This window comes from Cebidichthys violaceus, unplaced genomic scaffold (genome assembly GCF_023349555.1).
Source record: "Cebidichthys violaceus isolate CVI_PGR_0920_01 unplaced genomic scaffold, fCebVio1.0.p SCAF_62, whole genome shotgun sequence".
Classification (NCBI taxonomy): domain Eukaryota; kingdom Metazoa; phylum Chordata; class Actinopteri; order Perciformes; family Stichaeidae; genus Cebidichthys; species Cebidichthys violaceus.
In genome coordinates, this window is record NW_027176839.1 from 967,112 (window position 1) to 990,000 (window position 22,889).

Genomic DNA, 22,889 nt, shown 5'->3' on the forward strand with positions numbered 1-22,889 from the left:
GATTCCACCATGCCCACAGAAAAACAACCAACTCGATGAGTCTCCAACACAGCTGTCAATCACTACTTGTGAATTCCAATTTAACTGTAAAACTATAGACAGTTTACCAAATATGAATCAATATTCTGTTACTTTCTTTATTTCTCACCTCAAATGTTTTCAGAAACGTGCGTCAGTGTACTGTTTTGAGATTATGTTTGTTACCTGGCTGCCATTAGTAGGTAGGTTGACAGTTGGGAAAACAGGCCAGAGTTAACTTTCTAATTTTACAGCTTAACAGTACACTAAAGTAGGTGTCTGAGGTGAGAAATAGCCAATGCAGGACCACAATCTTGCATTAGAGAATCCTCAGCTCTGATTGGTTGTTCTACTTTGGGTGTGGTGGAATCTTGCAAATGCCATTTGGAACACTAAAAGGAGGTAGAAGATCCTGACTTTTTTTACAGATCGTCTGTCAGGATATAGTGACAGTTTAAGCACATATCGCAAAGTAGTTATTAACTGCAGCTTTTGAAAAAGGGAATTTTTTTTTTTACAAGTTTCTCACATAAACAATACATTTCTTTTGGGCTTTTTTCAGTTTTTTGTATTCAAATAGTAGAATGAACTGAACTTCTGCAAACCAAGCTATCAAATTACTAAAGAAAAATAGGATACCTTTACCGGCAATATGTCTTTATGTCTATATCTTGACATGAACTTCCTCAACTTTTATAAAATCAAAATGCCTTTCATCACTACTGATGAAAAATCGTGAATTGCTCTCTTTTGACTACAGGTACAGAAACAACAGATAAACAAAGTCAATAGTCAACTGGACTAAATGACCAAAAAAACGTTTCCATATAAGTAAAGCGTTCCATTGGAGATGGAAGGGTAAAGGTCTCAGGCCTGAGCCAGCATGTCACCATTCACATCGTGAACTCACTGCATCAGTAGATTTTTGAGTGACTGTATTTTAGGTTTTAGGGATTTCTGTCCAAGTGAGAGAAGCACTCTTTGAATAAACTCAAAGGTGTACCTGAGTTGTTGAGGGTACTCCAAATTCAGGGCGTAAATAAGTCCGAAGAGTAGGCACATGGCATGCGGAAGATTGTCTCGGTCATCCATCACCACTGTTCCTTCCAAAACGACTGCAGTAGCTGTAGACTCCAGGTGCAGTGAGTGAGAAGAGGCCACACTGTCTTCGGCAATCACTGTCAGGATCCCCATGGAGGTGTGGGACATGTCTGGAGCGTCATCGCAGTCCTAACAACAATAGCAGCATTAAAACCACAATTGCATGTCAAATGCCAGTTTGCATTTCTATAGTAGAACACACTGATTATATTTGTGCCTTACAGCAAAACAACGCTCCACAAAAGCAACCAATCAGAGCATTGAAGAGACACAGTAACTGACAGGAAGCTAGATTCAGATATTATTAGATAATCCCTGCAGAGTGAGTAAATACTGCATTTATTGATTGATCATTTAATTCACTGATTGGTTGCAAATACCTTGCATTGGGCAAGAACTGCAACCAACTGGAAAGACGGTAGATACTACTAAAAGGGTCCTAACCAGGGATAGGTGATCAGTGCATCAAAAATGAAAGTATAGCAGCACTGATTCAGGCTGAGTGGAAGAGAAGTAACTAATACCAAAAGATGAACAGAATGAACGCATTAGATAGATTGGGCATCCTGTGGTGTGGAATTAAATAATTTTGACAAAAGACTACTTACAAAGCAGATCTTGAAGAAGTCTGTGTTCTCATCTCCATGGATGACAGGAAGGCGGTTCGCTTCCCAGTAACATACTCTGTAAAAATAATTTAAAACACAAAAGTACAATCAATTGACAGCTCTGCAGACACAATGTGGTGGCACTACTTTGGTCACCAAATACACATACATTTTTTTTTACTTTGCTTGAGAAACCTACCCCTGGTGTGACTTGTTGCAGATATTCCTGAAGTTTGTGGCCGACACTCCCCCCCTTGGACTTGAAAATCTCAAGGAAGCGAGGAGTGTATTTGTCAAGTTCTTTGAAGAATTCTGCTTGCAGGTTTTTGCTTGATAAGCAACAGAACTCTGCCAGAATCTAAAGGACAGAGTAGGACAAATTAAGATGGTCATATTTTGCAATGATCAATTCATAAAATCATTTTTTAGGACTACTTTTTCAGTAGTATGACAGTAAAGCTAATTCTGTGACATCATTATACATGACAAATAATTAAAATACATTTTAACTAAAAACTTGAACGTGAACAATTTTGATTTACCTGACTCTCCGTAAAGAGTGCTGGCCACCTTTCAACTGTGTCTTTTAATGGAGGCTCCAAGTTCACCAACTCCTTTCTTCTCAAGGCAAACGTTGAGTCCATATTCTTGGATATCAGAGCAAAACTGCAAAGAGGACAATGAAATATCACTGGGATTTCTTCAGCTCCACTCATCTGCCCATCATGAACGTCACGGGAGTGAATTCTTGTTAAATGCACTTTGAGGGCATTAAATGACTTGAATGAACACAAACAATCTGTGTGGAGGCATGGAATTGGGGTCAATCTGGCGTAGCTTCCATGTTTTAAGCGGTAGTGTTTGAAAAGTTGAGCCCTCCTTTTGGACGAAAACAAGCAGTACTTACACTTCCAATTCATTGCCAGGTTTCTGCAAAGCCTACAAAAGAAACAACAAAAGCAATCAGTCAAACTGCAAATAAATCACAGTCAAGTTGCATGTATATAGCTAACTAGCCATCAGTTTAATAGAAGATTTCAAGATTTTAAAACTTAAATCACAAATACTTGTCTTTGCTAGCCATGATATATATATATATATATATATATATATATATATATATATATATATATATATATAGTGTGTTTTTTTTCTCTATTATTCATAGGTTTTTGTTTGATTGTAAAGACTCAATTGCCCATCCACAAGTGGTAAGCTGAAAGTTTACCACTTGCTAATGAACTTGTTAATAGTTATATTGTACATCATTTCCAGTAAATATCACAATATAAGATGTTATTTTAACGTGAAAAACGCAACGTAACGCTTGCTGTTGCGACACAGTGTCACTCTCGGTGGCCGAGAGGTCCGCCATCATATGGTTGTTGTAGAATTATTCCTCATTCATTTTAACTGAACGTTACATTTCATCGTCATTCACTAACAATAATGTTCTGTACATCCCGTAATGCGGTATTTTTAATGCATGCGAATCAGACAGCCACGGTTATTAATATAACCGCCACCGTCCGGTCTGCCTTTTAAAATATGCTTCAGTAACATCAAGAGAAATAAATGAAACGTGACATAATATGTTAAGTGCACTATACATTACTTCCAAATTGGTAAACGGATAAGCAGATGTAACATTTTGACTCGTTTCCCGATAAGGTTGCTTCTCTAACGGTCCCATTTTACTGCGCAGTTGACGGTTGTCGGAGCCACGGACTTAAAAAAGAAAAGAAAAGACATGCTTGCTGAATTCAAGAGTGGCCCTGAAATATCGACACAATTGCCCTTGCACCCGCTAAAAAGTACGCTGTGTCTCCCGAAACTCAAGTGGTTGTTAAATTTGCACTTATTGTAGCGGGGTTTAGCACGGGCTAGCGTTAGCTAGGTTAGCTTTAACGTTCGCTAGCTTTCAAAATCGAAGACATAATGTTAACCTCCAAACCCCTAATTAACAGGTACAAGGCCGACTAGGTTTGCTAAAAAAGATAGCCAGTGATATTTTATTTCATTATGTAGCTGAAACTTACCTTCAAATAACTTGACAAAGCAGCGCTTTCCTCCCGCTTCGAGCAACCGTCATTATGCCTCAAGAAAAGAACGTCTTCAGTGGTCAAGTGGTGAACTGCGCATGTGTAGTCACCGAGTGCGGCCGAGTTCGGTCTCGTGTTTCTCCGGACTTTGCGGATGCTTCCACCTTACTGATTTTATTATATTAAAGGTTACTTGAGCTGATAAGTTTCATAACTTTACTCACCAGAAAGTGTTCTTTACCAAGTGTCTTTAAGTATAGTCAGCTAATTAAGCAGAAATAAGTTACGGTCACTTATTTTTTTAAGTAAGGTCATCAATTACATTTTACAGTGTATTGTATGATGAGGGATTTTATCCATATTATACATTATCCATGTACCAGCACGTACTAGAAAAAAGTTAGCATTATAGACGGCATCTATACTATGACATTATTATTGGAAGCTGTGAGCTCCTTTGCAGCATCCTGCTGGCATCAGACAGCAGCAGTGGACCACAGGACTGTGGGGGGTCTGAGTCCGGACTGATGGCCACACTCAGGGGACCTACAGTCAGCGCTGCCCTGCTCATCTGTGTCAGGTACACAGATGAGCAGGGCCGATACTGCCCTGTGATTAAAGGCCTCCTGGTTATTCAGTCAGGTTTTTTCTAAATTCAGTTAGAGGCCTTCTACCGTTGAACAAGCCTTCACTCTGCCTTAAAGGAATGGTGTGATATTTACTACATAGACTATATATAAGAAGAGCACCATTGGTTTGTGTTGAAGCCTTGAGAACACCAGGGTGGAGCTAAGTAACACTGAGAACTCTTATGAACTGAAAAGACACTGAAAGGTTTGAGTAGTTAACACTAGATATGTTTAATGTCCAACAAGCAGTGACTGAATGCAGCATCACACAGAAGGGATGCTCGGTTTCAACTTTGTTGTAACTCTACTGCCAACAAAACCCAACTGACTTTTGAATACATTTGTAAATAGCACACTGGCAAGATACGACTTGTAAATCAGACGGGTTTAAAAACGTAGGAAGAGTTGAATCCACTTAGCAGTTCCCCATTGCTTCCAGTCTGTGTGCTAAGCTAGGCTAAGCTCGTACTGGATGAAGAGAGATGAAACTGACCAGATCTTTTTCATTTATCATTTTATTTTTCATCACTGCCTTGTAAAGTCGACACATAATATAAGCCGTAACCTTTGACTCTGGTTAAGATGTTAAATGAGCCTTTTTCCCAAACCTTTTAAATTTGATCATTGGAAGAGCCATTTTTGTAGTTTTTCAGTGTCGCATCAACATTTGTCAAACGTGGCTCTAACCCGGTTACCTGCACTGTATTTGATGCTTCACCGAGCTCCACCCATAAAGCCATTATATAATGATGATAAGCACAGATTTCTCTGTTGACTACATGACTTGGAATGTGACAACTGAAAACAGTGTGGACGTGTCTGTGCGTGCAGAGCTGGAGAGAAGAGATCCCAGTCCTGCTGCTGTGTTGCTTAACACACCCTGTCAGGATGTGACCGCACACCCAGCAATGCAACTAAACCTGCTCGGTGTACTTCTGATTATTTTTGCCAAACATTTTCCTCTTGGTAATTTAACCGGTGATCACTTTCCGTTTGCAGGGAGGATGTTTGTGACTGTCTGCTGTTATCCGACGCATGTTGTAGCCGATGGCCAGCATTCCCGCGGCAGCCGCAGAATGGGGTTAAGCTTTGTCACCCGTGTAATACTGACCTACTTAACATGTACATCTGATGCAGAGCGGCTGGGCCAGTGCAGTGAAATCACTCCAAAACAATAACAACCCCCTCCTCCTGACCAAGAAGGCCCAAATGAACAGCAGGATTACTGATCAGTGAAGCCTCATCTCTGTACATCCGATAAGGATCAGTCCTCCCCCCTCTACTGGGGCAGCAGTGGACCTGCTGGGTTTGCTGGCTGCATATTAGATGACAAACTTCTGAAAAGAAACATTCTCATTTTTGAGCTGCTCACAGACTAATACGAAGGCTCTGAAGACGCAGATGACGGATTGGGCTTCATGATTTGGTGTGTGCTCACTTCCTGCATTAAAGCCTGAACTCATCGGTGGAGGGTTTCTTTGGTGCCATTGATTCACAAGTCAATTTCTATTCTGAGCTATTGTTTTTGTGATAAAAAACTTTAACACAGAACACCAAAAAAGGTGATGATTTTTCTGAGCATTTGCACGGCGAATAAAGACCTCAGATAAATGACGTTGTGAGGAACGGACACATTCAGTGCGTCCGCTATAGTGAACAACAGCAGGGAAGCTCAGAGGTCCAAACCAAGACGGAACTGTCTCACTCCTTTCAACCTTTGCATAAATGTAATGATGGCCCTTAATTTATCACACATTTAATTTTCTAAATCTCATGTCTGCTTCATTTTTATCCACTAACAGTTTCTTTGATTTTCTAAGGAAGTTACATTGTCATATTTCTATAAAAATATCAAAACAAGTATTGTATGATGAGGGATTTTATCCATATTATACACTCCTCAAGGCAGTGTGTGGTTGAAGGTGATCAAATGCTGTTTATTGAAGATAAAGAAAAAAGTAAGCATTATAGACGGCATCAATACTATTATTAGTATTATAATTATGATGTACGTCATCATTCCTGCCAGTCTGTTTGAGTGTGAGACTGTGCAGTGACTGTAACTGTAGCCAGGCCATGTGCTTAGCAACTTAGTTCCACTGGAACATGTGGAGCTTTCTTTTCCTATCACACTAGCCTGGTGAAGAATCCCCGCCCATCTGTCATACACCGGCCTGTTGGGCTTTGGAGCGCACCCCGAGATAAACAAGGTCGACACCAATGCAGCTGCAAACAACTAGAAGCCTTTTGTGAAAAAGAAAGAATGGTGCAGGAAGATGGACCGTTTCAGCCGCTTGTAGCTGTTTGCAGCTGCATTGGTGTCGACCTTGTTTATCTCGGGGTGCGCTCCAAAGCCCAACAGGCCGGTGTATGACAGATGGAGATGTTGGGGTATCCAGACTACGTTGGCCCCTTAAAAATAAACTATAATATGGCTTGAGCATATCCCTAATAAATTGCACTTCATGCTTGCAGCTTCCTCTGAGGAGCTGCTAGGAGCATGGCTTAGGTATGAAATGACAAGGAGAGGCTCCTGAACAGTTTAGCTTAGAGGAAACGATAGCATAGCAGAGAGTATTTCTTCATTGAAAGAAGAACAAATGACGACACTTAAGGCTTTTTTCCATGGAAAAAAAGTATTCTGTCTTCTCCCGACTGTCTTGGCAAGAGTTTGATTGACAGATGGTTCATCCAATCACCTGCCAAGTATTTTTTTAAAGTGCCTGTCGTTTTCCAAACAATTTCCAACAAGGGCTTCTCAGATGGTTCTGTGTAACAAACCATCTGGCGGGTTCAGGTCCCAATCACGTAATAGAGGGGCGGTAGTATTGGTTCTCCTGCTTCCTCCCACAGTCCAAAGACAGTGAAGGGTGAATGGTTGTCTGTCTCTTAATGTTACAGTGGCATTTTGAAATCAAGCACTTTATGGGGTGACCATGAGTAGAGAGGGTTGTATGGCAAGGTTGTCGATTTGATCCTCGGTTACTACATGTGCTGTGCCGAAGTGTCCCTGAGCAAGACACTAAACCCCTAACTGCTCCCCGGGTACTTCTCAGGGGCAGCCCACTGCTCCCTGTATATACTAGGGAGGGGTCAAATGCAAAGAACGCATTTCCCCACTGCGGGACTAATAATGGGTTGTTTAATCTTTTACTGTGGAGTTATTGCTCACTTTCTCTGTGACCATTGGACATTCTCTCTCTCACTGATTGCATTAGGGTCATGATGCTGCATGTGGTCATTTGTGTTATTGTTGATGGTGTGTGTGTGTGTGTGTGTGTGTGTGTGTGTGTGTGTGTGTGTGTGTGTGTGTGTGTGTGTGTTTTCGCTGGAAGAAAGAGGACTGTTGATCTCCCAGCCTTGTCCCCAGCAGGCCCACGCCCCTCTGAGCATCGCCCTGGGCATCTTCATTTGCATTAAGTGCAGTTGTTTTAACAAAGCCCAGATTGTATGTAGACCCACGCACACGCTCATGGAAAGTGCTCTCAGTCACTCTTGATTTGCTTCAATTGTTTTGAAGTTATTGTCCTCCGATTATGTTTCTGAGTCCATTGTCTGGGTTCGAGGGCTGACCAGGCTCGACTTAGTTCTGTACTTTTCCTCGGAGATTAACTTGAATATCAGAGAACCATGGATGAATTCTCACTAAGAAATAAAGCCTCACTGCAACTCACTATTCCCTCATGTATAAATGAGCGTGCATGTAGTGGGTTTAACAGCCAGAAACAGAGTGATGAGAGTTCAGATCCAACCGGAGGAAGACAAATTAGCAAATGAAACAAGTTATTTAACTGTGTATTGGATTGAACTTTTCTGGAGCGTTCTGAGAGCATACATACTGTTATGTAAAACACATGAATTGAAATGCTGATTATGATACTCATCCATATTTGAGAGTGGAAAAAAACCCCTATATTTCACCAGAAGTGAACTCAGTGCAGAGTGTAGATGTCCGCCAGGTTTGTCTGATTAAATGACTACAAACCACGACTGTCTAACCGCTCTTCTAGACTGCAAGCGTATCCGACATGTCTTTCACTCGCATGTCTCACACAACTGTTGCACCCTCATTTGAATCTATACAGCTGTCTTGCAAATCAAGAGAGGAACAATTCGTTACCCGTAGTGGAAGCAAGTGTCCAAACTGAAGCAGTGAGGAGTCAGCAGTCAGTGACGCTGTAAAACAGTTCATTCAATTTGTTTTAAAGAGTGTCACTGCAACCACAAGAGGTCCGTGATCATAGTCATAAATGAGCACAAAAGATATTAGCCTGTATGTGTGAATAACTGTGGACAGACACAGAGAATAATCTTGATATGGACCTTAGTTGTTGTTTTTCGTTTTTTTTATGTATTGTGACCACAATACATACTTACATACTTACAATTTGCAGTGTAAAAATCGACTTGCTCTCTTGTTCATAAATTATGTAAAAATGACACTTTTCTGAATGATTTAAAACCTAGATTGTCATTTTTGTGCAGCAATTTCTTGTTGTCAGCTGACATACAATATCGACATATGTGCAATAAGAAAATATCGGCCTTTCTAGTCTTCGGACCACTCAAAGCGCTTTAAACTATACATCATGTCATGAATCAGCCATTCACACTGATGAACGGGCTACCATGCAAGGTGCCACCTGCCCATCAGGACTCTAGTTCTAATCCCCCATCACACCCATTCAGAGCTGACGGCACAGCCCTTTGAGGGGACAGATAGACATGAACTGGAGGAGCTGGGGATCGGAATGGAAGACGACCCGCTCCATCTCTGTTGCCATATAATGCAACACACAGATTCAAGAAATTTGATTAACTTTATATTGTATTATAAGAAAGAGACTATGGTCCCATATGGGTGGTAACTGACAAAAATGCAGTTTAGTTACAACAGTAAACAGTTTAGACAGCTAGCTAAGAACTATTAATGAACTAACACAAACACATGCACTGGCATAAAAGCAGTCAACACTTTTTGTTAAAGTGTGTGTTGAAATCACTGGAGCTGCTAATTAGAATCACTGGAGCGGCATTCTTCCTGTTGCTGTAATGTGACAGGGAGACAGATGGTTGATCTCAGAGAATTTTCCATGTCATTCAGCTGCCATCGCTATACTGTAGGAGCAATTCCACAGATTGCTCACTTACATTGTTAAATTTGAGATGAGTAAATATTGCGTATGCATCTTGGAGAGACTGATGCGTTTACACCTTTTCAACACTGTAGTCTGACTCCAATCCTTTTAGCTACTCAGGAAGCCACCTGATCAAGATTCATGCTGTGGTTAATGGGCTGTATTTCTTCTCTATAAAGTACAAATGAAAACTGCACGGCGTGGTTTGTGTATTATCCAGTATGTAACTTTGCAACATTGTTTTTAGAGGGAAACACTCATCGAGTCATAGGTGAGCTCATGTTTTTGGTGGTTTTGGTAGACTTTTACAGACAATAAGACAAACACAGGGGGGGAAAGGCTGTATACAGTGTGGTGCTGGACACATGTTCAACACATGTTGCTGGAGGCATTGATGTGAGCAGTGTGGATGGCTCTGAACTGTAAGTGATGTAAGGTGCTCCCCACATGCTTTAGACCTGGAACAGAGTTCTAGAACGCAGATGGGTGAATAGGAGAACCTACAGGAAGTCAAGTGTGGACATCAGATGCCATGACATCACAACTCTGGCTTGTTGTTCTGAAATGCTGTGTGGGACTGTATTTTTTGACTGCTTCTCTTCTGTTCTGCCCCTTTCAGCTCAGGGATATGTGTGTGCAAGACGGGAGTGTACGGACCAAAGTGTGATGAATGCCACCCGGGTTTCTTCCACTTCAGCAGCACTGGCTGTCGGCCCTGCCAGTGTCAGAACCACACCAACTACTGCCATCCACAGTCCGGTGAGTCTGTTTGAATGTGTTCCATAATATGAGTCACAGGATTAATAAGGATAAATAAATAAAAAGATAATGCTGCAGCAGGTCCAGTAAGAAACATACACATTACCTTTAATATGTGTCCTCAATTTAAGCTCAGTCGCCCAAACAAAGCTTTTATTTATCTACGATTGTTAGTTGTCAATGAATCACTGTGGTTTAGTTGGCTAAAGCACCTGTCAATGAAATATTATATCCTGGTTTCAAATCCAGGGAGACACCTCTACAATAAGTGTTGGAAAGTAAGTCAGAGCTACTTAAAGAGGACATATGATGAAGAACTGTGTGAGAAATCAAATGTTTTGGAACATTAAAACATGTAAATATGTTCTGGTAGAAACCCAAAATACAAGTATGAACCTGAAAATGAGCATGATATGTACCCTTTAAGTACAGTTTATACATCCTTGAACATGAGTATTTTTCATTTGATGCTACTTTATACTTCTACTTCTCTACATTTCAGGGGACAGTGTTGTACCTTTTACTGTATCCGCTCCTTTCAGCATGCAGTTCCTTTGGAAATGGACTCTGCATGAGAAAGCTGAAGCTTAACAGTCCAAAAAGGAAATGAAGTTCTCCATACGTGTACCTCTTGAGTTTTGTGCAAGTTGACGCCACTGATGCCCTTGGTACACTGAAGGGTTTAATTCAGGGGTCACTAATAGGCAGACCGCGGTCCGGATCCGAACCCAGACGCCGTTGTATATGGACCCAGGATCTAAAACCGATAAATAATTGAGAATTATTACATTTTGACGGAGCGCTTTTATTTTAACCGGCGCAGCTTTTTCAGCCTTTACGGCACTTGTTCAGCGGCGTAAATCACATCACGTGATGCAGCTCAGCCAATCAAATAGGTATTCTGACAAGTTTCCTGACTCGAGTGAGATGTACACACACGGGGGAGACGAGGAAAGAGAACGAGGAGTAGGAGAATTATTACGTGAGTCAGAGAAGTTATTTCACATGACGTTCTCCAAAGAGAGAAAAGTGTTCAGAGAGACCAGAGTCTTTAACCAACAATGAACAGACTCATATTGGTGAATTCTTCACACGGACAGTTTAACATCAGTGTGTCTCATATGTTCAGAGACCGTGACGATTATTAAAAGCGGTAATGTGAAGCGCCACTACGAGACAAAGCTCAACTCTTTTGAGCAAAAGTACCCACTCACATCTGAAATTAAGACACAGAAAATAAACCTAAGAGCCCAATATGATCAGAATCCTGACACGTTAATTCATGACCACCAATGATGTTAACAGAGAGGAATAGAGCTGAAACAAGAGGTTTAATAACCACAGATAAAGTCCATGTACACACATTTATCTTTTTAGTAGATGAGAAAAATATAATATTGTGGCATTTTTGATTGACATCACTTCACACCTGAATTAATTGAATTTAAAGCTGCAGAGCATTTCAGTGAAATGCATTTTTGTAAAATTAAGTACTTTATTTTAAGATGCACTTTTTTTTTTTAAGTTTTCTGTTCTGTCAATTATTCTTTAATCCAGCCCTTGTTTTACTTGAAATGAGAAGAACATTTATTTATGTATTTCTATGTATTATTTATAATCCATCCAGTTAAATTTGAAAACTGAGAAGAGAATAATTGTTAAAATATAATTGATGTGTACTTTCTTTTTTTGATTTGACAGTTGTTGGCTACACAGAGACGTTGTTACTACTACTAGGCTTCTTGAATATATATATTTATTTATTTAGTGCTATATATATATATATATATATATATATATATATATATATATATATATATATATATTTATTTATTTAGTGCTATATATATATTTATTTAGTGCTATATATATATATATATATAGCACTAAATAGCATAAGTTCAATATTATTGTAATGTTCCAGACCTTTGCCCGAGGAGATTTTCTCAATCTGGACCTTTTTGAAATGTTAATTGAATACCCCTGGTTTAATTTGAGACTCTGGCAGCACACAAACCCTCCGGTTTGTCTTGGGTAAAGATTTACTGTGGAATAGGGAAGAAGGAATTTGAGGAGACCAGGAAACATGCTGAATCAGCAGCAGACTCACCATAAAATGTAGAATATCATAAACTCAATTTTCAGTCTGATTTGTGTGATTTAAGGTGGATTTATCCTTCTCATCACATGTAAAGGAGGATTATTGCTCACCTCCAAGCAGTCAGGCTGGGGGTGCGTTTCCATTACAATGCAGGGGCAGATGGAGTGGGGCTCAGTGCTCACAGTGCTGTGGATTACGTTGCTCGGGTTTGACAGCTCCCTTTAAAGACTGACCCTGGCCTTCCCCACTTACACACAAATTATACAGCGTCCTAAACACTGTGGACCATAGACAAACATGACGGGGACAGAGACAGCTTGTTTTCAACTGAAAAAATATATTTATATATTTTATTCAGCCTTCATAAAGGCTGAATAAGAGAATGCTGAGATAAAAGCAGTTTATCATCAAGAACATTTTTCTTTTGCCTTTAAACCTTGAGTGCACTTGTTTAAAGCCTGAAATCCATGTGGCTTTGATTTATCATAATGAACAAAAAGTTAAAAGGTCTCATTTCTCTCAGAAAACGCATAATTTATCAACAGAAGTTGTGTTATTGCTCATGACTGGTCCATTATTTGGTGGAGAGAAGCACTTCTCTTCATCTATCCTGTAATGTGTTGGGTTTGCACTTTTCAGCAGTTGATTTAACTTATCATTGGCTCCTCTGTTGACACTGTGGTAAATTTATGGTTGGAAGACTCTCCCACAGCTCATGGTTGAAACCAATGTCATGCAAAGATTTAGCAAGCTCTGCAGTCTGTGGACAGCTTTAGTCATGTCTGTAACTTCTGATTATTATCATGGAGGCTCAACCACAGACAGAGGCTCAACTACAAACAGCACAATAGTGGTAACACCTATACTAATATTTATAATAATAACAATTAATAACTTTATTGAGGGAATTTCAAGGTTTTTTTGTAATGATGAAAATGCAAATGTACACATTACCTTCATCTTATCCAAATAGACTTTCATTAAATACATGCAGCCATGTTGAATGCGCTTAATGGAAATTGCAAGAATCACACAAGTACATCAGCTCCATAAAATAATAACGACCTCAAGTGCTACATTTAGAGACAGTAAGACATAAAGAGCTTATTTTTCTATCTTTTTATGGGTCAAGGTACAGACTGAACAGATGATGGAAGATGTGTAGAGTTCCTGCTGTCCTGATGTCAAGAGGGAATACAAAGGAAAAGTTCACCCAAAATGACAATCATTAAAACAATTTCTCACTTCATGTTACCTTGAATTCTTGTTGTTTTTCTCGCATGCCCTCTCGGTAAACGAAGAAAGAATGGAGAATCAAAGAATGGAGAGAAGTCTTGATGAACTGAAGTCCGCGTTGAACAACAGCAAAACTTTATCAAAACATCCATTTAAAAACTCTCAATGCATGTTTGTGCATATTGAGACATATTACAAGAAACAAAATGATGACAAGGCTGTGACAACACTAACTTCATGTGATATACAAAGCCAGAACTAACTCTGAAGACTCACATGTCTGAGTGTCCTTGAATGCACCATCGTTAAGTTTCAAAAACAGAAGATTTGCGAATCAAAATTGGGGCCTAATAAAGTATTTCCACCTCCACTGCATGTCTGAAATAATCATGTCATCTAAATCTTTATTTACAGCTTGTGTTCTCCTACAAATATGCTAAAATGAAACGTCAAGCAAAGACAAGTGAGCAGGTTTCTATCGAGGACACTAAATGTGATTTAAAATCATTTGAATTTTAACTGATTTATTTGTGCTGCCATTATTTTATGAATAGCACAATAACTAGTTTATCATAATGTGATATTTGCTTTGATATACATGTATATACACGTAAATGTAACTAGCATTTCCTTTATTTTGTCTCTGACTTCTAAAAGTCTGTCTTCTTTTGTTTTGTTGTGCTGTACTCTGGCCTCTCTTTTCAAAAGTCTCAACATGATTCTGTGATTAAGTAAAGGTTAGAATGAGTAATAAGAGGAGCAGCAGGAAATGATGTGCATTCACACAAACATTTTGATCAGGAGTTGGCCTTCCTTAAAAGTCTGATCCTGTCCACTCAATGGGATTATCCTCTGAAATTATAGATATAAAGTGGTTTGGTTGCTTTCTTTGTACTGCTATAGAATCTTGAGACAATTCTCCTGTGTCATGTAATTGATGAAACACAGCAGCGTGTGGCGATATACAAAAATGAGGTCAGCCTGATGAATGCCATGCCACGTAAAGCTGATTCTGATTCATAGAGGAGCTTGTACTTTGATATGAAATGCAATTCAACACTTGCAACATTGTAAATGTTTCTGCCACCAGCACAAAAACAATAAAAAACCCATACTGTGCAATGACGTGTCAGTGACCAAACTAAGATTAAGAGTTATACAACCAACTTCTCTCACTTTCTGTGTTGTGTACAGTGTACAGATCGAGGAAATATCCCTCTAATCATGTGTGACCTTTATCCTCCAGGAGTGTGTTTGAACTGTGAGGGCAACACCCAGGGATCCAACTGTGAGGAGTGTAAGCCTGGTTCCTACCGCAGCCCTGGAGCTGCCCTGACTTCAGCCTGTGCACCATGTCCCTGCTCCAACTCCACCTCTACTGGCACCTGTCACACCGGTTAGTGCTCACTGCTCACAACCACACATCATTCAGGGAATTGGCTAAGCTGTGCTACTCTGTGGAGCTGTCAGAGCTACCATGGAGCCACACTGTCACTAACTGCAAGGCCTGAGTAAATATTATCTATATATATTATATTAAAGGAAAGAAACAATTTTAGTCATTAACACTGTTGCCTCACAGCTAGAGGGGCCGGGGTTTGGCCCTTCTGTGCGGAGTTTGCATGTTCTTCCTGTGTTACCCTGGGTTTTCTCCGAGTTCTCCGTCTTCCTCCCACACTGCAAAGACATGCAGCTTAGGTTAATTGAGGACTCTAAAGCTTAGTTTATACTCGCCATTGTGAAGTCGGCACGAGGCCCGTGCACCAGAAAATATTGTGCAGCCAAATAAAATTGTTTACTAGATATTCAACCTTTGTTTCTTTAAAATGCCTGTAACACTTGACTTCTCTCTTTACAGGGCTTGTACAAAGGCAATAAAGTAGTCCATGAATATGAGATATGAGTTTACATATAATTACAATCCCTCCTGAGCATTGTAGAGGTTGGTTTATGGCATTTTGCCGGTTACACTCCTTGTCTTCTTGCTCCTTCCTTTATGAAGGGTGAATGGTTGTCTGTCTCTATGTGTCTGCCCTTCGCCCAATCTCTATTTCAACAAGAAACAGACAGAAAGGTCTACAATATGCGTTTGAAGCATATATCCAGGATGTCAAACTGAAGCTTTGTTTTTGAGACCTCCGGTTTCCAAATTATCTAAAAATGAATTGGTCTTCTTTGTGAAATCCTGTTTATAGTGCTTTTATCAGTGAACTATTTGTGACAGTCATACCTGAAAAGCATGCAATTACAAACATTTTTAGATGTAAGACCAAGCGCTGCAGCCACTTACTGAGTCTTCGCGCATGGCATGCGGGCCATTATCACGTCATTTTCCAGCGTGCACACCCCATGAGCATAACTGACTAAAACCAGATAAAAAGATAAAGATGGAAGATAAAGTGTAAAAATGAACCACCGAGACAGAAGACATTGAAATTAAGGAACAACAAATACATTGAAATACATTACATTTATGTCTTTAGCTAGCAACGGCTAGGCTCAGAGGTAGAGCGGGTCGTCTTCCAATCGGAAGATCATCGGTTCGATGTGTTCGTTGTGTCCTTGGGCAATATACTTAATCCCAAATTGCTGCCAAAGGCTGTGCCATCAGTGTATGAATGTGTGTGAATGGGTAAATGATAACATGTAATGTTAAAGTGCTTTGAGTGGTTGTAGGACTAAAAAGCCACTATACAAGTACAAGTTTATTTAGGACAGCATAGAAGTGCTAACGCTAGTTAATGATGTCCTAACATACTCTGCTAATATTAGCTCCTGTTGGGATCTGGCAGGAACGTGTTTGGTTATCAGCAAATATGAAAAACTAAATTATTGACATCAATAGAATTATTAATGTCAATAATATTATTAACAATTATTAATGACGGAGCACCACCCTGAAAACAGGGACCAATAACTAAACTATAAATTAAGTCTCAAAATTAGTGTTCACTCACAATGTCAATAATCAAAGACAGTACTATTACACATTCAGACTAGGATAGAGGCCGCGTTTATGCACCATGTGTGTCTGAGATGGGTAGCAAAACCTTTGTGTGCGTGTGGGTTAGTTAAACAAAAAGGCAAAGAGGAAAAAAGGAACACTCAAAACAAAGCAGATCATCACCGCCGCAGTAAAATACGGAAACTGTTAATTTTTCACACAGAGACCTGACTGGCGAAGTTAGATCTTTTAACTGTTAAAGTCACAACTATCAACTTCAGTTGCGGTGACTGATCCAACACAACACTATTGCAGCAGTATGGAACACAACAGTAGTTTCTTCACAGCACTAACGGAACTCGGCGGTCCGTGAGCATACACAATAACACGTTACAGTACAGTAAAATTAAACAAAACAACACAAGGTAATAAACACTATCTCTGCCCAGACATAAGCCTCTTACTCTGAGATGACTTCGTAGCGGTCAATGTGGGTATTTGAGTTTCTTGGTTGAACTCGGGATTCCTCGGAAGTTTAAGGGAATTCTCGTCCTTACAACCGGCAAAATGTTGATGTTAATGGGGAGAGAACGGAGCATAGAAGTTATCCGTTCTCTTTTTCAGGAGCCAAAAGAAAACAGACAGTCTATTGTTTGTCCAGCAAAGTTAAGACTAGTGGGCGACTTTGGCTCAGTGGAGAGCAGGGCGGCCTTCAATCAGAGTGATTATTAGTGGGTAAACAAACACAAAAACAAAAGCTGCAGCTTGTGTGCAGTATTTGGCATAAAACCACTTGATATTTCAATTACAATGTCAATATTGGTAAGAAAAATAAGTATCACAATTAAACATACTCTTCAAATCACATTGTAATGCACTGCAAACAAACAATAATGGTAATATTACTACTGCCAACTGCCATGTATTGTTTCGAATTAAAGAAAAGGTGAAAGTAGTGACATTTTGTTGATGCTGTGACTGAACTGGATGTTAGCAGGGTTTTCCATGAAACTAAAAACAGCTGGTTTATGTCATGATCAGATAACATTCATTTGATTCAAAGAATAGTTTGACATGCCTGGGAGGTGGATTTTGTTATCAGGCTAGCTGCTTCTCTGCAGTATTGGTGCTAAGCTGCTTGTTGTAGTTTATATTAATGGACATGTGTTTTATCAATCTTCTCATCTTACACCCTGCCAGAAAGCAAATAAGCATATTTAAATTCATTACTTTTCTTTTAAACGAGTCACATGATGAAGAACTTACTTGTTCAGTGCTTGTGCATATACATTTGTGTATCTGGAGTCCCTTCCAATCCACAAACTGTGAAATAAGACAACCCAGTCAGTTTATTGTGGGATGCCTATCAGAAAACATGTGATTCAATCAACCAATTAGATTAGGATCCCCTTTAAAGTTTGTAAAAGTCCATAGTCAGAGACCAGAGTTCATGTCAGATGTGCTTGGTTAACCCCATTTGTTCAGAGTGACTTGAAAACACAGATGGTGAAAAGAACTGAAATAAAAATTCTATTTCATCTATTAGATAGATATACATCTATTAAAGATCTATTGCCAGGTGTGCTAAACCAGAAACACGGCTGCTTTACTCTGTTTTGAATTCTAAAACAATAACTACACAGTTATCTAGATTAGACACATCATCAAAAACCATGGGTTAGGGTTAGAAACCATGTGTGTGTTGTTTTCTAAACTCTGCAATGGAAAACCACCCTATTATCAATCATCTGCACCCAGAATGCACCTGTGACAACACCTGTTACCAATTACATAATTTAGAAATCAGAGCTTAAACACTATAAATAGGATTGAGGTTTGATTTTTGGTGTGAAAAACAATAGAGGCCAATCTTGAAGAGGGCATTAGAGGATAGTAAGTAAAATATACTGTATTTTGTTTACAGTGCAATACAGTAACTATGTTCATGTCATCTTCAATTAAAGTCATTTTATCTGATACTGTTATGATTTTGTGAGCATGAATTTGTGTTCATAGTTTATATTTACAACATGCTACAAATGGAAATGTCAAAGTCTGTGGATAATAGTGTTTTATACTCAACTTTTAGAAGAGTTTATATAGTTTACTTCATATAGAATGAAGTGTTTGCTTTTGTAAGAGAAGTTAGACATGTGTTTATGTTTATAGATCTTCAACAAAATAGGGCCTGGTTTCAGAAATTGTGTTCCAGCTATTGCAAAAAAAACCTGTTATTTATGTTTTGGTTATGGTAAGAAATAATCCAGAACCGTAAACTGGAGTTCTTTCGATCTCTGTTCCCAGACAGTCTGACTGAGATTAACAGTGACCTTCCTTCCACTTCTGTCACCTCCAGGCTGCTGCTGCCCTACTTACACAACACACCCAAATGTCTCTGTTGGGTTGAGATCTGGGTTGAACTACAGTCACTACCATATCCCTAAACCACCTCAGTTCAGCCTCAAATTTCATTTCGAAACTGCTCAACTAATCATAAAGGGATGCAACTGGTCCACTTTAATGCTTGAGGTACCAAAAGAGCTTAATGTAAGTCAGGAAAAAAACAGAAAAAAACATATTAGTACATCATGGGCTTGTGCTGTGTGAGGTATGATGGATGGATGGTCACAGCAGACACTAGAATCCATGGGAGTTTTTTGCTTAGGAAGGTTCCTAACTGAACTGGACCATCTTTTACCAAAGGAAAGGAGAGATCATGTCATTTCACAATTCCTTGGGGCAGCAACATTTAAAGTGATACACCATTTAGCCATCAATAACAACCGCCATCACTGATTAATTGTACACATAAATTGAAAACGGCCTTCTTAGGAGATGTGATGTTTGGACAGGAATCCTTAATTGAGTTGTACAGCATTGAGTGCTGCAGCAATGAGTCATAAAAACCCAGAAATGAGTCAACATTTTAGCACCTCCAGTCTTTGTGTTGTTTGAATGTGTTTTTGTTTAAATGACTGAAATAAGGTCTGTAGTTAACACAAGCTGAAGAGATCTAATGTTTTGTTCTTAAAAAGTGGTCGCTAACAAGTTTAGGTTGCTATCAAGAGTCTTAACAAGACAACTAAATGTCCTCACTAGAACACTAGTCCACCTTTAGTTTAGTGATGGAGACGTGAAGTCATGTGACCATGTTGTGTTGTTGATTTATAGTCTAACATTAGCTTTTTAACTCTGGCGATTGCAGCCGCCCTTCAAAAATCATAAAATGGAGTTGATTTGTGAAAATTATCTTGCTGAAGAAAAAAGTATCGTAATGTTTGTTTGCCACAGAGATTCTTTTCTGCAATGATACAAAAGCCAATGGATAGATGCCATCAACCTTTTGTTGAGGAAACCAGTGTGATGCTAACCTCTGGTTGGACTACAAAAATACATCATCCCTGCCACGCTTTTGTACAGTTTGTCACTGTACTCATTATCACACACTCTCTGTGTGTGATAAATAAATAAAAAATGGTCTAAGTGCAGTCAGATTCTCTGAGCACCATATAAGTCCTTTATAAGTCCTCGCGAGCTCTCGTTCTCATGACGTTTTCTATCAACGTCAAGGAAAAGACACAGGACGTCATTCTTTTGACTATTTGATGGCAGCCTTGGTGAGAAAATAACCCACTATGCTCCCTCCATTTCAAGCTTCCACCAGCTGTGTGGGAAATGGCCCTCTGCATACAGCTCATTTACTGATCTGGTGTCAGTACGTGTCAACCAGTTGTTTTGGTTAACACTATGGTTTCTATTAAGCCACACATGTCAGATCAAATCTACACCCCAATTATATTTATACAGTTGTGGTCAAAAGTTTACATACACTTGTAAAGAACATAATGTCATGGCTCTCTTGAGTTTCCCCGTTATTTCTACAACTCTGATTTTTCTCTGATAGAGTGATTGGAACATATACTTCTTTGTCACAAAAAACATTCATGAAGTTTGGTTCTTTCATGACTTTATTATGGGTTAACAGAAAAAGTGATCAAATCTGCTGGGTCAAAAATATACATACAGCAGTGCTAATATTTGGTTACATGTCCCTTGGCCATTTTCACTTCAATTAGGCGCTTTTGGTAGCCATCCACAAGCTTCTCGTTGAATCTTTGACCACTCCTCTTGACAGAATTGGTGCAGTTCAGTTAAATTTGATGGCTTTCTGACATGGACTTGTTTCTTCAGCATTGTCCACATGTTCTCAATGGGATTTAAGTCAGGACTTTGGGAAGGCCATTCTAAAACCCTAATTCTAGCCTGATTTAGCCATTCCATTACCACTTTTGATGTGCGTTTGGGGTCATTGTCCTGTTGGAACACCCAACTGCGCCCAAGACCCAACCTTCGGGCTGATGATTTTAGGTTATCTTAAAGAATTTGAAGGTAATCCTCCTTCTTCATTATCCCATTTACTCTCTGTAAAGCACCAGTTCCATTGGCAGCAAAACAGCCCCACAGCATAATACTACCACCACCGTGCTTGACGGTAGGCATGGTGTTCTTGGGGTTAAAGGCCTCACCTTTTCTCCTCCAAACATATTGCTGGGCATTGTGGCCAAACAGCTCGATTTTTGTTTCGTCTGACCACAGAACTTTCCTCCAGAAGGTCTTATCTTTGTCCATGTGATCAGCAGCAAACTTCAGTCGAGCCTTAAGGTGCCACTTTTGGAGCAAGGGCTTCCTTCTTGCACGGCAGCCTCTCAGTCCATGGAGATGCAAAACACGCTTGACTGTGGACACTGACACCTGTGTTCCAGCAGCTTCTAATTCTTGGCAGATCTGCTTTTTGGTGGTTCTCGGTTGACTCTTTACCCTCCTGACCAATTTTCTCTCAGCAGCAGGTGATAGCTTGCGTTTTCTTCGTGATCATGGCAGTGACAAAACAGTGCCATGCACTTTATACTTACAAACAATTGTTTGCACTGTTGCTCTTGGGACCTGCAGCTGCTTTGAAATGGCTCCAAGTGACTTTCCTGACTTGTTCAAGTCAATGATTCGCTTTTTCAGATCCATGCTGAGCTCCTTTGACTTTTCCATTGTAGCGTTTGTGGGCATTTGTATCCAATGAGCCCTATTTAAATGGCCTCAGAGAAGACACCAGCTGTAGTCACTCATAATCACTCACAAGAAGTTAAGAGGCCATGCTATGAAGCTCATTTCATTGACACAACAAGTCACCAAAATTGCTAATTCATGTTGCTGTATGTATATTTTTGACCCAGCAGATTTTGTCACTTTTTCTGTTAACCCATAATAAAGTCATGAAAGAACCAAACTTCATGAATGTTTTTTGTGACAAAGAAGTATCTGTTCCAATCACTCTATCAGAGAAAAATCAGAGTTGTAGAAATAACTGGAAACTCAAGAGAGCCATGACATTATGTTCTTTACAAGTGTATGTAAACTTTTGACCACAACTGTATACCCAAAGATAACCCAGTTATCAAGTAACTTAGTTCCTCGAGTGTTCATGTGAAGTGAAGTTCTGATTACTCTTGTAATAAATGGAAACCACTGCTTATTCTCATTATTTTTCATTCTACTTTTAAAAGATTAATAAAAAAAATAAAAGATTTGTCTATAAAATATCAAAAACTTAAAAAATGTTCCCATACAATATTTTAAGAGCCCAAATGCTGAACTCACAAAAACCCAAAGGTGCCCACTGGTGCAATTAACGATTATTTTCGTGATTATTTGATTAATTGTTTGGTTGATAATGCCACTTTTCTCAGTTTTCCAGAGCCCAACGTGATTTTCTTCAAATTGCCTGTTTTGTCCAAACCACTGTCCAAAACCCAGCGAACCCAGCATTGATTTACAATTATGTAAAACTGAGACAAGCAGCAAATCATTACATTTGAAAAGCTGGAAAAACAAATGTTTCGATGATCAAAGTAGTTGCTAAATAATTTTCTGTTGATTGACAAATTTTTTCAGCTCTAGATCAAGCCTTTAGATAGATGGATGGATGGATAGATGGATAGATAGATACTTTATTCATCCTGCAAGGGGAAATTTGTTACATACTGTTTTGCTAGCGGACAGGACACCAAAGGAAACCAGGTAACACAGATGATTATTGTGATACCTGGTTTGTGTGTGCTAATGGGGTGATGCTGTTACACCACGTTGACTTCACTTGGCTCAAACATCACACCATGACACAGTGGCTTAGATCACAGCTTATCCACGTCAAACTGCTCTGAAACCGTTTTGCAAACTGCCAATTGAGATTTCCATTCAGCATTGCATCACTGATTTCACTCTGCTCAGTTCTTCCTCTCATCTTGCCCTTCCCCCTTTC

The 22,889-nt window shown here is 39.5% G+C and overlaps 1 protein-coding gene across 1 annotated transcript in view; it reads left to right on the top strand.

Moving 5' to 3' along the window:
- LOC137890172 (multiple epidermal growth factor-like domains protein 9) overlaps window positions 1–22,889 on the top strand; it is a 43,205-nt gene that overhangs the window by 13,804 nt on the left and 6,512 nt on the right. The window contains exons 3-4 of the mRNA XM_068734305.1: window positions 10,156–10,295; window positions 14,879–15,028. Coding sequence (XP_068590406.1) covers window positions 10,156–10,295; window positions 14,879–15,028 — 290 coding nt within the window. The remainder of the gene's footprint in view (window positions 1–10,155; window positions 10,296–14,878; window positions 15,029–22,889) is intronic.